This window comes from Coloeus monedula (genome assembly GCF_965178545.1).
Source record: "Coloeus monedula genome assembly, chromosome: 4".
Classification (NCBI taxonomy): domain Eukaryota; kingdom Metazoa; phylum Chordata; class Aves; order Passeriformes; family Corvidae; genus Coloeus; species Coloeus monedula.
In genome coordinates this window covers 75,162,102-75,179,148 of record NC_138784.1, presented here as the reverse complement: position 1 = coordinate 75,179,148, position 17,047 = coordinate 75,162,102, and the positions used below count along the sequence as shown (strand labels likewise).

The 17,047-nt window shown below is 51.0% G+C and overlaps 2 protein-coding genes across 2 annotated transcripts; both read left to right on the top strand.

The window, feature by feature from the left end:
- Window positions 1-168: 168 nt before the first annotated feature.
- On the top strand, window positions 169-7,508 carry LOC309571880 (carboxypeptidase A2-like; the record flags this gene model as incomplete). Its single annotated transcript, XM_082279762.1, has 11 exons — window positions 169-233; window positions 1,784-1,865; window positions 2,741-2,875; window positions 3,350-3,445; window positions 3,917-4,015; window positions 4,147-4,248; window positions 5,069-5,179; window positions 5,529-5,619; window positions 6,076-6,275; window positions 6,994-7,078; window positions 7,321-7,508. 11 exons carry the CDS (start codon window positions 169-171, stop codon window positions 7,506-7,508), a joined length of 1,254 nt encoding a protein of 417 aa, XP_082135888.1.
- A 3,830-nt stretch (window positions 7,509-11,338) lies between these two features.
- On the top strand, window positions 11,339-16,484 carry LOC309571812 (carboxypeptidase A1-like; the record flags this gene model as incomplete). Its single annotated transcript, XM_082279663.1, has 11 exons — window positions 11,339-11,403; window positions 13,136-13,217; window positions 13,644-13,778; window positions 13,930-14,028; window positions 14,534-14,635; window positions 14,928-15,029; window positions 15,137-15,247; window positions 15,439-15,529; window positions 15,674-15,873; window positions 16,140-16,224; window positions 16,297-16,484. 11 exons carry the CDS (start codon window positions 11,339-11,341, stop codon window positions 16,482-16,484), a joined length of 1,260 nt encoding a protein of 419 aa, XP_082135789.1.
- Window positions 16,485-17,047: the final 563 nt, after the last annotated feature.

Sequence of the window (17,047 nt, the reverse complement as noted above, 5' to 3'; positions counted from 1 at the left end):
TTTTTTTGGAGGTGAAATCGGCCTCCTGCGTGCTGGTTGCCTTGGAGGCTCTGATAAATGTGAGAACTTCATCACATGGAGTGATAGGTTCTGTCAGATAGGTATTACCTGAAAATAAAGGCCGGTATAAATTCCCCTTTGCCAGGCCCAGCTGAACTCCCAGCAAACATGAAGCTGATTTTGATCTTCAGCGCCCTCATCGGGGCTTCCCTGTGCCTGGAAACCTTCGTTGGGTGAGTTACACTTTTGTGGAAAACCTTTCATTTAGGGCTGGTATCCAGTTGTTTTTCCATGATCTCACCTTCACAAAACCTGCTTGGGGCACATTTTTTGGGGTTTGTGACTGATTTTTCTTGTTGCTTTGCTGCTCTGGTGTTTGAAGGAACCTTTACTTTCCTTTGGGTTTTCTAAGGAGAAGGGTCCAGCTGTGGAGTTGAGATCCTCAATTTCTGTTAATCCAAGACTTTATTTTGGCCTTAGCTGTACCTAAGGAGCTGAACCTCACTGCAAAAGCAGAGCTGTAAGACCAGAACCCATCCTCAGATCAGAAAGTTCACTACTTTCCCTTTTATTCCCAAGTTTATTTCTCTTTCTTCCTCTTTTTTTCCACCTTTCTAAGCATTTTAAATCCTGATTTCCAACCATTAAATCCTAAAGGTTTATCTTTATGTTGCATTGCAAAAATTGCCCCACAGGGTGTTTCCTCACAGTCTCACTGACCATGGAAATAATTAAAGATTATATGACCATCTTTAATAATTAAAGATTATAAAAACCTACTGGATAAATCCTGAGATGTAGTAAGTGAGCACTAGATTCCAGTGAGTAAATCTGTGTATGAAGGTTTAAGGATTAAGACTAAAACATAATACAGACAATGTCCCCAAACTCGGGGATTTGTAAAGGCAGGAGGGGCTGTTTTTATCATTTAATCCCGAATTCTCGTGAATCCCTTCCTCAGTAGCTGTGGTTAATTCACAGCAGAATCCAACCCTGAGATAAAGCTTAGGGCGACAGAGAATCCAATAATAAGTTATTAATGTGGAAAAGTGCCTTCAGAGCTGATTTAACTCGGTTCAACAAAGAGATCTTATCCCTCAGCTGGCAGGGGAGAGAAACCTGGTGTAAACCTGGTGTAAACGAGTCCCTTCTCAGCAGCTGAGAATAAACACCCGCATAACTGAGCTCGTGTGCCGAGACCCTGTTTACCTCATTTCCGTCTTAAAAAGGTTTCTAATTGTGCAGTTACCGGTGTTGCTGACAGCACCGACCCGGGCCGTGCTCCCAGCTGTTGAGTTAATCGCTCCAACAGGTGGAGCGAGGCACTTCCAGAGGGTGATTCATCCCACCTGGAATGGTGCGAGCCACCCTCTGCTGGTGTCAGCCTCTGCCAACACCGGGAGGGTGGCAGCAGTCTCCGACTAAACCACAGAAAGGTGAAACAAATCCCATATTTGGTGTTTGCTCTGCCGCGAAGTGCTCTCCAAACATTCGATCCTTCCCCAGCTCAGCTGGAATATTACTTTCCCACAAGTTGCTGCCAGAAACCAACCAATGGATGCAGGATTGATCCTCGTGATTTAAAACTCATCCACGTTGTCTGATTTATGATGAAGGCGCGGGTTGTTGGTTGAACTCTTGGGTGACACCAAAGCAACTGATTAAAGGAGCCCGTGTCGGCCATTAACACACAATTAACACTGAGTTAACGATCCCAGTAGTAACAAACCAGTTCACCCAGCCCCCTTCTGAGACTGGTTCTGAAGACACCGATTTATTGCAGGCACCAGGTTCTCCGAATCAAGACCAAAAATGAGGAAGAGGTCAAGCAGCTGCAGCTTTTGGAATCGCTGGAACACCTGGAGGTGGGTCATGGCCACAAGGGCATTTTGGAATATTTCAGACAGGGCAGGATTTGCATCTCATTTTCAAGGAGTCAGGGTGTGAAGCTGTATCTTATTTGGAAGGTTCCCATCACCCTGTGGCAGCTGCCAGAAATAAATTTACTCTCTCAACACTTTAAATTTGACCTGCAAATTCAAATGTTCAGGAGTGCCAGAATTGGTATTTTCTTTCCTACCAGGTTTACATCATATTTGAATTGTTAGATCTTAATCTCACTGTTGAAAAACTTGTTTTTCCAGTGGGAATGGCAATGTTTTGTCTCCCAGGGTTGTGGAAGGAATTTATTAGTTGGTCTAAACTGTATTGAAATAGGAAAACACAGTGTAAAATTCCAGGTTAGTACTGTTCTTATTGCCATTGGTGAGGATTTTTAACATCACTTTTTAACATCACTGGGTTTAAAAGTATTATTTGAATACTACAGAAATGAAAATTTAGAAAAGCCCTACCAAAGGAGAGATTAAAGGAGAAATTAAAACAATGGGTTTCATGTTACCTAAGACTGGAATTTAGAGTTTTTCTTGAAATTATTTCTAGTAAAAGGGAGAATAATAAAATAATCATCAGAGACAACTTAAATTTTCTCTTGTTTTTGTGACCAAAGCCTTGAAATTAATGAAAAAACTGACTCAAGCCTCTTGATATTTGTTATTTTATTGAGTTTATCACATGAACTGATACAAGGTTGTGGTGAGGCCACAGAGAACGGAGCATTCCAGAGCTCCCTTCCACAGGAGCCGTTGGATTTGGGAGAAATCAGCATTTCTAAAGCTCTGCCAGAGCTGTTTGCTGGATGCCTTCCCCCAACCAAATCAGTTTTCCTTTCTCCTTTTAGCTGGATTTCTGGATCAACCCCTCTGCCACTGCTGTGCCTGTGGATGTGAGAATTCCTGCTGTCAGTGTCCAGTCAGTCAAAGCCTTCCTGGAATCCCAGGGGATTGAGTATTCCATCCTGATTGAAGACCTGCAGGTGGGCACTGCCACTGGCACTTCTTTTTCATAACTTTTGGAAACACTGATTCACAATCTGGCCTCGTTCCCACTTTTCCATACTCTGTTTTCCATGGGATCCTCCCCTTATTTTTGTAGGTTGTGGATTAATTCCTCAAGGACAATCCAAGGATCACTGCAGGTGTACTCTGAGTAGTGACATCAATAAACTCATAGACTCCACAGGACTCTTCTGATAACCCTGAGGAATTCCTCATGGCCTTCTGGCCTCAGACATTTGGGAATCCCAACACTGAAGTTACTCATCATTCAGTAAACTCTGCTGAGCGTAGTTAAGGATAAAAATCACCCACTTGGGCACTAATCTGACATTTTCTCACGAGCAGTAATCCCAAAAGGGCACCTAAACCAGCATGAACGCACTGCCTTTTCATTTATTTATTTTTTAGCAGCTGAAGCAGACGCTTCTCACCATTTGAATGTGTTCTTTTAGGATGTTCTGGATAAAGAAAAGCAAGATATGGCCGAGAGTGCCCAAAGGCAGCGCAGCGGCAGCTTTGACTTTGGTGCTTACCACACTTTGGATGATGTGAGTACCTCAGGGGAAGAGTATTCTGGGTTTTTTCTGGGCTCTTTTTAGGCTGTCTTCAATTAAACATCCTATATTAGCATCTAAAATGTCCTTGCAGCTTCTTCTGGCACATGGGTTTGGTTTTTGCAGTATTAATTTTGTGCTCAGAACAATCAGCCAGCGCTGTCCCTGACAATGCTGATCAAAATTCCATAAACTCTCCTGCAGAATCTGTCAAAACCCTTCCTTCAAAAGAAAGAGAAATAAAGGAATCTTGAAATTGGGAAATAAAGAACTTTTTGCCCAGAAAAGCTGTGGCTTCCCCATCCTTGGGAGTGTTCAAGGCCAGGCTGGAGCAATTTGGGATCATGGAAGGTGGGGGGGTGGTAATGGGATGGGTTTTCCAACCTGAATCAGTCCATGTTTCTCTGGAAGGAATGATAGAATACATAAATATGATATTAATGTCCTCATGACCTTTCATTTCAGATTAATAGTGAACTGGACCATCTTGTGTCTGAGTACAGCTTTGTGGAAAAGATCCAGATTGGGGAATCCTACGAAAAGCGGCCTCTGTACGTCCTCAAGGTACGACAAACATCACGGAATGTGTCCATTGAGATGGATGATAGAGAATGCAGCCCAAAGCACCCCAATGGTGTGGGATGTTCTTGACTGAAAGGTGTCAGAGTTTGAAACCCTCCTGTTTGATTTCCCAGTTCAGCACCGGAGGCTCCAACCGCCCGGCCATCTGGCTCGACGCCGGCATCCATTCCCGCGAGTGGGTCACCCAGGCCAGCGCCCTGTGGATTGCCAACAAGGTTCCTGCAGCAGGGATTCATCTTTGGCTTGTCTTGGGAATGTTTCCTGGTATTTCAAAGGATGTCACCCCTCTATGTGTTTAGTTAATTCACCTCCCAAAACCAGCCGACTCCCTGAGGGTGTGGCAGCTGCCTTGACCAAGAATTGGAAAACTCAGTCCTGTTAGAGCAGCTGAGTTTAGGCAGACAAAATGTAGTGGTTCGGGTGAAATTGTTACACAAATAACCAAGATCTTTGAGATTATTTTGCTGCTTTGCTCTGCTCACCCAGAAAAACGATGTGGGGTTGGTTTCCTTCCACATAATGCCCAAACCTCCAGCTCTCTATAAATGAGGGTTTAAATCCTGCTGGAAATGACTGAGCCACCAGAGAAGTGAGAGAATAAGCTGAGTTGGAAGGGACCCACGAGGATCATGGAGTCCAACTCCTGGCCTTGCACAGAACCATCCCAAGAGCCACCCTGTGCCTGAGAGTGTTGTCCAAATGCTCCTCGAGCTCTCTCCGTGCAGCACAGTTGAGTATTCCCAACCTGGCTGCTCCATCTCAGTCTCAGTGCCAGCCTTGGCCCTTTCCCTGGGACAGGGAGGAGTAAATTTTGTTGTTCTCTTCCATTAACCTCCTGTCTTCAGAATGAAATAATAAAACAGATTCACCGTTCACTTCAGAGCAGTGGAGGAGCAGTAATGGCCAGCAGATAATGGATGTTTCTCACTTCCCTGCCCCAAAATCCAGCCTTTCCTCTGTTCCAAGCAACAAGGGAATGAACATTTGGGAAGGAAATACTCTGCTAAGCAGGGTGTGCTGTCTGTCTCTGTCTAGATTGCCTCTGACTATGGAACAGATGCTTCCATCACCTCCCTGCTGGACAAGATGGATCTTTTCCTGCTGCCAGTCGCCAACCCCGATGGATTTGTGTACACTCACACCTCGGTGAGTCAGCTCTGTGTCTGAGCTCAATGGGATTCCTGGCTTTTCCAAGGAAATAATAAACATGAGGGAAGTGGGCTTTGCAAGTCCATTCCTTAATGCTGTGAGAGGAGTTACCAAAGAGCTGGGCAGACAAAGATCCTCATTACTTGTCTAACCCATCCTAACCCACTGTAAATACCCCAGTTTTGGTAAATGCATTTGATTTTTGACCTGTGACCCATCCTGGCAGTCAGAAATATTCTTGGGATCATTCCTAGGATCAATCCCTCATGGGTGGCAGCTATTTCTGGGAGCAGTTTTGGAGCCAGCACCCAGATTTGCTCCCTTTTGAAGCATTTCTCTGTTGCAGAATCGCATGTGGAGGAAGACCCGCTCCAAGATTCCTGGCAGCATCTGCGTCGGAGTTGATCCAAACAGGAACTGGGATGCAGGTTTTGGAGGTAGGGATAAAGCTTCTGGATCCTTTACATAGAACCAGCTATTGCCTTTATATAGGGGATTAATCACCCTAGAGCACAGGATGAGGCAGCAATCATGGAATCACAGGAGGGTTTGGGTTGGAAGGACCTTAAATATTATTTAGTTCTACCACCTGCCATGGGCAAAGACACCTTCCACTCTCCCAGGCTGTTCCAAGCCCCATCCAACCACTGAACACCCCCAAGAATGTGGATTCCTGGGTTTCTGGGCAACCTGTTCTAGGTTGCAGCATCTAAAAATACATCCCTTAAACATTCACACTCTGTGGCTGCTGTCTGAGCATTTATCTGCATTTAAGGCCTTGCTTTGGCTGCACACCTGCCCCTGTCCTTAGGAAAGCCCAGCTTTGTGTGGGTCTGCCCTGACCTTCCAGGAATTCTCCTTCTCACAGGTTTGTTCCCTCCTTGCCCCACCAGGTCCTGGAGCCAGTAACAACCCCTGCTCCGACTCCTATCATGGGCCCAGCGCCAACTCCGAGGTGGAAGTTAAATCTGTTGTCGACTTCATCAAGAATCATGGAAACTTCAAGGCCTTCCTGACTCTCCACAGTTATTCCCAGCTCCTGATGTATCCCTATGGATACAAATGCACCAGGCCAGACGATTATGCTGAGCTGGTAAGACAGGAGGACTCAGCTTTACCTTCTTCTCTTCTGTCCAGCTGCCTTTCTGTACTTTCCATGCTCTTCCTTAAGGACAGCATCACAGCTGGAATAATATCTCTGAGGCCATGTGGATCTCATGAGCATCATTCCAATGGCAAAGACCTCTGGAGGTCTCTGTTCTAACCCTGTGCTGAAAGGGCTTTGGAGTCAGAGCCAGTTTCAGTCTAAGTTTTGATTAATTGTTTTGATTTGATATTTCTGAAGACAAATTCCACAGCTTTTTCAAGCCTGTCCCGAAGTTTCCCTAATCTCATGGGGATTTTGTTTTGTCCTAACACCTAAATGCAGGTCCCCTGTGGCAGTTTGTTGCCTTTTTCCCTCCTGCACAAAGAACCCAGTTCTGTTTTCCATCCAACCCCCATTACGTAGTTGAAGTGAGCACAAAGTTGACCCTGGAGTATTGGGAGATCTCCAACTGCCTTGGGAATTTCTGGTATCTCTTGAGCCTTCCCTTGACAAGCTAGTGAGATAAACACTGGGTGAACAGTTCCAGAACCTGCTGGGAGTTCATTCACCTGCAGTGCCACCTCCCAAAAATGCTGTGGAAGCTGTGAGTGCTCTTAGTGTGAATCATCTCCAAAGCAGTTTGGAGATTTCTGGTGAAATCTTGATCTTTAGTCTCAGGAAGTGTGGCTGCTTCCTGACTTTTCCTTCATCTTCTCCCCTCCAGGAATCTCTGGGAAGAGCTGCTGCCAATTCCATCCGGTCCCTCTATGGCACCACCTTTCAAGTGGGCACCATTTGCAGTACCATCTGTGAGTATTTGGCCACTCAGAGCTTTTGTGGGTTGTCCCAGGACAACAATCCCTGTCCTCCCCACAGGGTCTGTCCCTCATGGAAACCACGATGCTCCTGTGCAGTGACACCACCGGTCACACATCGGAGCTGAGCGTTCCCTTCAAAACCTCAGCCTTGTCCCCAAAATCCAAACAGCAGGAGAACAGAACTCCACCATCCCTCTGCTCACTGCTCTGGATCATCTCCCTCTCTCTTCCAGACCAAGCCAGTGGAGGCAGCATTGACTGGAGCTACGACAATGGGATCAAATATTCCTTTGCCTTCGAGCTGAGGGACACAGGGCGCTACGGCTTCCTGCTACCTGCCAACCAGATCGTCCCAGCTGCCAAGGAGACCTGGCTGGGCCTGAAGAGAATCATGGAGCACGTGCGGGCCAAGTCCTCCTGAGGGCTGGGCTGGGAGTGAGCTCTCTGCAGCTGTACAAGGTCATAAATCCTTGGTGTGCTGTGACGGTTGGAATGATAAAAATGGCGGAATAAACCCCCGTGCAGTCCCCCCGTGGTGTTTGACACGTGTCCTGTGCCTTGTGTGTGACACAGCCCTGAGGAGATTTTGGGACAGAACCACACATCCAGTGCCACCCCCTGCCATGGACAGGGAATCTTCCACTATCCCAGGTTGCTCCAAGCCCCAATGTCCAACCTGGCCTTGGACACTCCTGCGGATCCAGGGGCAGCCACAGCTTCTCTGGGAATTCCATTCCAGCCCCTGCCCACCCTCCCAGCCAGCAATTCCCAATTCCCAATCTCCCATCCAGCCCTGCCCTCTGGCACTGGGAAGCCATTCCCTGCCTCCTGTCCCTCCATGCCTTGTCCCCAGTCCCTCTGCAGCTCTCCTGGAGCCCCTTTAGGCCCTGCAAGGGGCTCTCAGCTCTCCCTGGAGCCTTCCCCAGGCTGAAGGAGCTGGTGCAGAGGGGCCTGGTGTTAACCAGCATAATCCAGGCCCTGGAACTGATTAAAGGAATTTCATTTCCTTTAACGAGCCTCAGAACGCTGCCAGGTCCCCAACCACTGTCCTCAGATGTACATCCCCATAGATTTGGCTGCCCCTTTCTCCCTCCCACGTGTTCCCAGTGGACGTGGTTGAAGTGAGGATGGAAATGGAAGGACACCTCCCCTCATGCAGCTCCCAGTCCCTCAGAGCCCCTTGTTCTGTTTTTCATCCTGCTAATTTCTTGGGAATTAAGAGCAAAGAGCTCAGGAGGCACTGAAGGATCAGAGATTAGCAGTGGCTGCTGCTGTGGTGATTATCAAGTCTAACAGGTTTATCTCAGTGTCTTGTGACCCCCCAGCAGCTGGTGAATTCCTCACCCTCGGGGAGCCTGGCAGGAGAGCAAACAGCGCTGATGTGTCCGATAAAACCGTGCGGACTCCCAGGGCACGGAGCTGCCGGCAGGAAAAGGGGGAAGCGCAGCTGAGGCAGCTGGAAGTACTCCAGGGGGCTGGATTTGGGTTAAAAGCAGCTGTTTTGGAAAGCAAACCTGTGCTTGGGTGAGCCAGTGCTCCCCACGTGTCCCTGGCCCCTCTGCTCATGGCCTTATCCTGTGGCACCTGCTTCCCGAACTGACCCAGCTTTCCAAAATCCCATCCTCTGCCCTGTGATTAAAAACCACTGATGGTAAAGCCCAGGGACAGGGCACACACTTGGCTCTTGGACCTGGATGAGCTGTTGCCTCCAGAGCAGGAGCTGCAGAGCGCAAGGAGCCTCGGCTGGGGTTGGGGAACTGTGACCTTGTCCTGGCTTGGAAGCTCATTCCAACCATCCAGGGCTTGAGGCCCCCTGTCCCCTCCTCTCTAAGTGCCTGATGGGATGGGAGCTCATCCAGGTCTGGGACCCTGAGCCCAGAGAGATCTGGAGTCAGAGCAGTGGATGCCACCCAGAGGAACAGGAGGATGTGTCCCATGGTGGGATAGAGATGACACAGGTGTGGGGTGGGGACCTTCCCCTCCTGAGGAAGGAGATCACTGAGGAAACAGAACCAAGCTCTTCACCACAGAGAGCGATGGGAGAGACGAAGGCAGCAGCTGGAGCAAGGGAGAGCCAGGAGGAACATCAGGAAATGCTTCTCACCAGGAGGAGAAGCAGCAGGACCTGGTGCCAGTGGGGCCCTGAGTGGTGGAGTTTAAGATTATACAAGGAAGGAAAAGCCTCCAAGCAGCAAATGTTACCGGGCCTGGTGGTGTTTCTGTGAAAGGCAGGATAGACGCTGCAAATCGTAGTCATCCCAGGCACTATCCCCATTATAAACAACCCATACAGTCTCCCTTTCCCAATCCTACCTTTCCCCTTAATCCTATATCCTACTACCCCCAGTGTATTCCTAATCCATTCTTTCACTCATGGTTTCCCTCACAAAACCATGCCTTTACCAATCTGTTTCCCAAAAATCCCTTTCCAATGCTGAGTGGGGGATGACAAGGGAGAGAGAAAGAAATTGACTATTGTTGTTTAGAGTTCCAACAGGTAAAAATGGAAGAAACCCTCTCCTCCCTCAGTTTCCCCACAAAGCATGCTCAGAGAGTCCTGTCTCCCTTCTGCCAGCCCTAGGATGTTCCAGAGAAAATCTGTTTGGACATTTAGAGACTCAGGAGGGTGGCTTGTTTCCTTTTGAAACTGTTCTTGTTATCTTATGTTTATCCTGTTGTTTCCAATGTTAAGTTTTAAATCTCTTTCAGTTAAAAGGGTGAAGTGTTGGGGTTCCTCCCCCTGCCCTGGGGTCCTGGGAGAGGGGCCCTGGGGTAGAGGCACGGCCTATGGGGTCTCCCTGCTCCCATGTACCCCAATCCAGGTCCCCATTGGTTATTTTGTGTTCCCCTGCCCGGGGAGGACCCTGCTGGTCCCGTGATTGCTGAGTTCTCAGCAGTCCCCCGGCCATGTGGCTGGAGAACAGAGATCTCTGAAACATCTATCAAGGATCGGTCCCTGTTTCTTTCCACGGGCCTCGCTGTCCAAAGCATGCTGCAGGAGCCTCCATCCCTGGAGAACTCCAAGATCCAAGGAGGAGGGACCTGGTGGGTCCCCAGAGCTGACCATGTTCTTCCAGGGGGTCGGATGCAGACCTCCCATGGTCCCTTCCCACCTCAACCACCCCGTGGTCCTGCCTCAAGGAGGACTCTGCCAGCACCTCACCAACATCACCCGTTCTGCATCACAAAGCCCCAACAGATCCTGACACCCTCCCCACGGCACATCCTGCTCTCAGGGCGACCAGAATCCCCTGGATTTAATGGGGAAAACACAGACAGAAGATGTCCGCTGTAAAAAACTGCCCTGGGAGGTGCCTGCCAGCCTGGGAACACAGCCCAGGAACTCGGAGCATCCTTGACAAGTGTGGTGGGAGCTCAGGGGCAGCACAGATAAGGCCCAACAAAGGCCCTGCTGTAACCTGTGGAACAAAGACGCTTCTTTAACTGGGGAACAAAGCCACCTCTATGACAACCCGACCTCCTGGGACAGCCCCAGTCAGTGACAGCTGCTCCAGAGCCACTGCTTACACTGAAAACATTAAAAATAATTCATTTTCTCCCCAAAAATGAGCCCTTCTCTCTGAACATTACCCCAGGTGAACGTCCTTGTGCACCTCCGAGCTCCACGGCTTCCATCAGCTTTGAAGCGAGACTTCATCCACCATCAAGTGGCCCCACTCCTGGGAATGGTTTGATGAATAATTTGAATAATATAGTTTAAATTTTATAGATATATATATATACACACACACACACACACATGCATAAACTAATTAATCCTAAATAAGTATACGTTTAAATGCTTGCTTTTTCTGCGAGTAAATCTGTAGTAGCTTGTAATTACACACGCATTACTAATCATAATTGACTTACTCATAGCAGTGAGTAATGAAGAAATTCATGGAAACAAAGAGGTGTTTCCGGGCTCCTGCAACCACGCCGTCCCCGCCATCCCACGCCTGCGGGTTGGCAGCTGCCCGTGCCCACGGCAGCTCCGAGCTGGGAGCACGGACACTCATCCAGGACCTGCTCACCGAGGAAGACGTTATCAGATCCTCCCTAATTTGGCTGCTCTTGTGTTGACTTTGCCAAATAAAGCAAACATTTGGGCTCCCGGGAGCCCTTCCTGCCTGCTCTGTTTGTCGCTGCCGACGCCGCGGGGACGGCGGATGAGGCCCCGGTGAGGAGATCCCGGAGAGCCCCCCAGGCACCAAGTCTGTCCTCGGGGCTGAGGCTCTGCTCCCACCCACCATGGAGACCCTCCTGGTCTTCCTTGCCCTCCTGGGGATCGCCAGCACCGAGCAGCTCTTCGTGGGGTGAGTCCTGCCGGAGCAGGGGGCGGTGGGACACCACGGCTGGGATGGGGATCCAGGTGAGAGAGGCCCGTCCCCACCCACTGTCCTTTGGGGTCAGTGAGAAGGGTGACATCCCAAAGGATGGAAATCTGACAGGATTTTTTCCCAAGCAGGAAAGATGAGATTTCACCCCAGGTTTGGAGGGAGGTTTTGAGCATGCAGCAGGCAGAAATTAGGGAATGCTGAACCCTGAGGGCATCACTCCAAGCTGTGCCAGGGTGTAGGATGCCAGGGGATGATGTGTATGGCTCACACACCGACGGCTCTGGAGCCATCCAAGAATTGTTGGGAATGAAACCCAAGGATTGCTGGGAATCACAGCCAAGGATTGCTGGGAATAACACGCTGTGGGAAAGAACAAGATGTGGCTGGAGAAGGGGCCCTGTGGAGGGAGGGCAGCACTTTTCCAGGATAAATATTCTGGTTGGAGCTCCTGGAGATGAGAACGGCACAGTCCAGTGCAGGAATGAGGCTGAGAATGGGCATGGAATGTAGGGGGGGAATTGGGACCACCCAAAATTCCCAAAGCCTCCAACCCATTCCCGGAAAGGTCTCAGTGACTGCACTGGCAATGAGAACTAATTTGCAGAGAAAGTGGGAATCCCATATTCAGATTAGGGAAAACCTATCCATAAAAATGTACCCCCGGGATGCTGGGCATCCCAACAGATAGACCGATGCTGCAGCCAGGGCTGGTGATCTCACGACCAGGGACAGGACCCAGGGAGCTGTGCCAGGGGGGTTTAGGTTGGAGATCAGAAAAGGTTCTTCCCCCAGAGGGTGCTGGGCACTGAACAGGCACCCCAGGGAACGGGCACATTCCCAAAGCTGCTCTGGGAGCGTTTGGACAGCGCTGCCAGGGACAGAGTGGGGTTGTTGGGGTGTCTGTGCAGAGCCTGGAGCTGGATTTGATCCTTGTGGGTCCCTTCCAGCTCAGGATATTCTGTGATGTGATTGACCCACCTTCCTTCCTGGTTTCCTTCCTTCCTGGACACGATGCCATGGCTGAAGGGATCCATCCAGGATCCCATCACACTCCTCCAGGCAGGTGGTGCTGGGAGGGATCTGAGCAGCTGCAAGCCAAGATGGTCCAGGAAACGCCAGGACTGCTCCCTGATTTTGGAAAAATTGCAAGGGTTTAATGCCTGCCTGAGTCCCCCAGGCATGGAATGGGCAAATGGAAATTGTTCTCACCCTGAGGAGGTGGTTAAACTGATAAATGAGGAGTTAAGAGGATGAAAGGTACAAAAGGGGAAAGAATTTTGTGCCATTTTGGGAGCAGCTTTAAGCACTGCCCAACAGGAGAGGTTGAGGTTGGAGGTAGAGGATTGATCCAAGGTGGGAAAATGTCTCTCCCATGGGAGAGCATTTCCTCCTCTCCAGGAGCTTTGCCTGTTCTTGGGCAGCCCAGCCAGGCTGGGGTGGAACCTCTGCTAGGAAATGTATCCAGAAATATGGAACATATCCATGTGAGATATTCCCTAACATTGTGGGAGTTGATCAAACAAGGCTGGAGATCATCTCAGGCTCTCCAGCACTTGCTCTTTTCCCATCGTGGCTGCTCTGAACCTGCATTTTTTTTCTCTCAACACCAACAATTGATGAATTTTCCAACCCTCCGAGCCGGTGTGGAGCTTCCACAGCCTCCCCCAGCCCAGAGTCCCCTCCCTGTGATCCCTCTGCCTCCCTGCAGGGACCAGGTCCTGCGTGTCACAGCCAGGAGTGAGGAGGAGATCGCCCTGCTCGGGGTGCTGGGCAAGCGGGAGGAGCTGCAGGTGAGCTCTGAGGGGTCCTGAGCATCCCCTGTGTCACCGACCCTGGTGAATCCAGGGCTCCCTCCTTCTTTTGCCATCTCATCCTTTTTCCTTCCCCTTTTGGAGATGCATCGTTTAGAACCAAATAAATAGGAATTTAACTTGGGGCTCCTTGAGCTCAGCGCTCCTGTTTTGTATGAGCTGGGAACATCCCATGAATCCTCATTGCTCAAAGGGACTTTGCAGCCCACAAACAACCGGGGCTGAAACATTTCTGTAGATCCCTATCCAGATATCCATCTGTGTCCCAAAATTTGTCCAAAACCCTCTTTAGATCCTTCATGGAAACTCCTATGGGATTCCTGGAGGTGCTGAGGAGCTCAGTGGATGAGCACCAGCCTGGGATGGAGCCGAGTTCTCCCTTTCAGCTCAACTTCTTCTCCCCAGGTGGACTTTTGGCGTCACCCCGTCAGCCCCAGCCACCCCGCGGACCTGCGGGTGCCCTTCCCCAGCCTCCAAGCAGTTAAAAACTTCCTGGATTCCCATAATTTTTCCTACAGCATCATGATTGAGGACGTGCAGGTAAGGGCTGCAACAGGAACAGGACAAGCTCCTGCAGCTCAGCCCTGGGAAAAAGTCTAAAAAGTTGGAAACCAAGAGCAGGAAGAAAAATCCAACCCCCTGCTCCTTCCAGCCTGGTTGATCTTGGGGGGTTTTTTTGCCTCCTAACCAGGAATTACTGGATGAAGAAAAGGAAAGCATGAGGAGGTCTAGGAGGATAAAGAGAAGCTCCAGCACATTTGATTTTGCCTCCTACCACACTCTAGATGAGGTACCTTTCCCTGCAGAGCATTTGCTTTGTCCTGCTGGAGTCACACTGTGGTCACATCCCTGTGGTGACAGTCATGGTGACATTTTTGGTGACAGGTGAGACCTCCCTGGGACACCTTGGTGGAAGTTTTAGCTGAGATGGGAGACTGGGAAACCTTCCACATCCAGCGTGGCCACTCCTGGAATCTCCCACCTCATGGAAGACATTTTCAGCTTCATTTTGGCGGTGTCACCCTGTCCTTAGAGCCCAGCTGGTTGCTGGGGGGGGGCTGTGATGGTGGTGGGGGGTCTCAGAGCTTTTTCCTTCACCATTCATTCTACTTTTCCAAAAACCTTGTGATGTGCCTTTCCCTGCTCACACAGAGGCCCAAGCACTTGGTGTTCTCCAAGGAAGCACCAGATCTTCCCCAGGGAAGCTCTGCCTGTTGCATTCAGCGCTGGACACCCTCAAAACCAAAAGGTGAGATCCAGGCTGAGCCTCGTGACCCAGCAGCTCCTCCTTTCAGATCTATGACTGGATGGACGTCCTGGTAGAGGATCATCCCAACCTTGTCAGCAAGATCCAGATCGGGCAGAGCTACGAGAAGAGGCCCCTGTACGTGCTGAAGGTGGGTCCTGGGGCAGCCTCACCTTGAAAATCCTCCCTCTCTTCAGGATGAGAAGCTGTGCCAGGGGAGGCTCAGGGTGGGTATCAGCAGGAATTTCCTCATGGAAAGGGTGGTCAGGCCTTGGAACTGCCCAGGGAGGGTTGGAGTCACCATCCCTGGGGGTGTCCGAGGAACACCTGGGGAAGTGGCACTCAGAGCTCTGGGCTGGGGACAAGGTGGGGATCGGGCACAGCTTGGATTCCATGATCCCAGAGGGCTTTTCCAACCTCAATGATCCCGTGATTCCGCACAGTTCAGCACCGGGGGATGGAACCGTCCGGCCATCTGGCTGGACACCGGCATCCACTCGCGGGAATGGATCACCCAAGCCACCGGTGTCTGGACAGCCAACAAGGTGACCCCACACCCTGGGGACCCCCATTCTTACCCTGCGGTGCTGCTCTGTCCCATCCCTCATCTCCGAGGGGCACCCGGGCAGCTCCTGCTCCTCTCCATGCACAGATCGCCGAGGAATACGGGCAGGACCCCTCTGTCACCGCCATCCTGGACAGCATGGACATCTTCCTGGAGATTGTCACCAACCCCGATGGCTTCGCCTTCACCCACAGCTCCGTGAGTGCGGGGACACCGCGGGGGTCCTTGTCCCAGCGCTGTCCCCAGCCAGGGCTGTCCGTGGTTTTTGGGTGGGGAGGGATGTTCCTCCCCACGTGGGACGGTGAGTGGAGATCCCTGGAGATGCTTGGGGGGTGGGAGATGGTTGGGATTCACATCCCTGTTTCAGTCTCCTCTCCATGTGCTTCTAGAACCGCCTGTGGCGCAAGACCAGGTCCATCAACGCCGGATCCCGCTGCGTCGGAGTGGATCCCAACCGCAACTGGGATGCTGGGTTTGGAGGTGAGACCTCGGCCACCAGGTCCTCACGCCAGGCATTGTTTGTGCCTCAAAACATCGAAACTTTCTGCTAGAGCGGAGAAACCCAGGGATGGAAACCCTTCCTGAGGGATCCTCTCTGGATGGTGCCTCCTCCCCCTGCTCCAGGCGCCAGCTCCAGCAGCGATCCCTGCTCCGAGACCTATCACGGCCCTCATGCCCACTCCGAGAGGGAAGTGAGAGCCATCGTGGACTTCATCCGCGGCCACGGCAACGTGAAATCCGTCATCTCCATCCACAGCTATTCCCAGATGCTGCTCTTCCCCTACGGATACAGGACGGCACCCATACCCGACCACCAGGAAATGGTGAGATGGCCCCAAAATGTGGGGCTGTGGCCACCTGGCAAACTCAGGCAGAGCATCCCAGGAGCCTCCCTGCTCCTCTCATTAGATACAACCGGAATATTGAACCCCTTCAGCTGGTGGAGGGTGGTTGCATGATGAACCTCAAACATCAAAAATTAAGGGTTTTTTGGGAAAACCTAGAGCAGAGCAGATGGGGAATGATGGGCTCTAGATCCCCCTGCTGCTTGATCCACCAGATCCCACCACTTTTGGTGGGTCCTTTGCAGAATGAACTGGCCAAGAAGGCTGTGAGCGACTTGGCCGCCGTGTTCGGGACAAAATACACCTACGGCAGCATTGCCAACACCATCTGTGAGTGTCCCTCCCTCATCCCACCGCAAATCCCCTGGGAATGGGCTCCCATCTCCGCTCCTCTCCCTGCAGACATGGCAGGAGGCACCACCATCGATTGGGCCTATGACAACGGGGTAAAATATTCCTTCTCCTTGGAGCTGAGGGACTCGGGGCGCTACGGATTCCTCCTGCCCAGCTCCCAGATCGTCCCCACCGCCACCGAGACGTGGCCGGCGCTCCTGGACATCATGGTCCACGTCCTGGAGCATCCATACTGACCCCAGCACCCCCCACAGCATTCCCTCATCTCAATAAACCCTCATGGAGACTCGGTGGTTTCAGGCACCCTCTTTTTTTCATGCTGAACTCCAAAAAAAGGGTGGAAAAGGACTCCCAGACCTGCAGGTGTTTATTTTCCCCCCGTGCCTTTGGCTCAAAGTCCCCATCCTTTGGAGCCAACAGCCAATATGGGAGGAGATGGGGGTTTTTGGACAACCAACCCCACATTTGTGGGGTTTTGAGCAGCTTTGCTCCATTATCCCTTCCTGGGAGGCTGCAAGGAGAAACACAGGGCAGCCTCAGGGTCATCGCTGGGTGCAAGGTGCTTCCAGGCACTTGCTGTTTATTTTTGGCTCCTGGGACAACTGTCACCTGCTCTGACCCCTGTCCTGAGCCAAGCCTTAAACCAGTTTCCTCACCACTGTGGTGTAGGCATCCATCTCATCAAACCCCCAAGTGAAAATCTGCATTTTGCGCTTTCTCAACCCAAACTGATCCTTTCCCTCCCCTCAGCCGGCGCTGGGGGTGGTAGGATTTTGGCACCTCCCAGTCTCACCTTGCT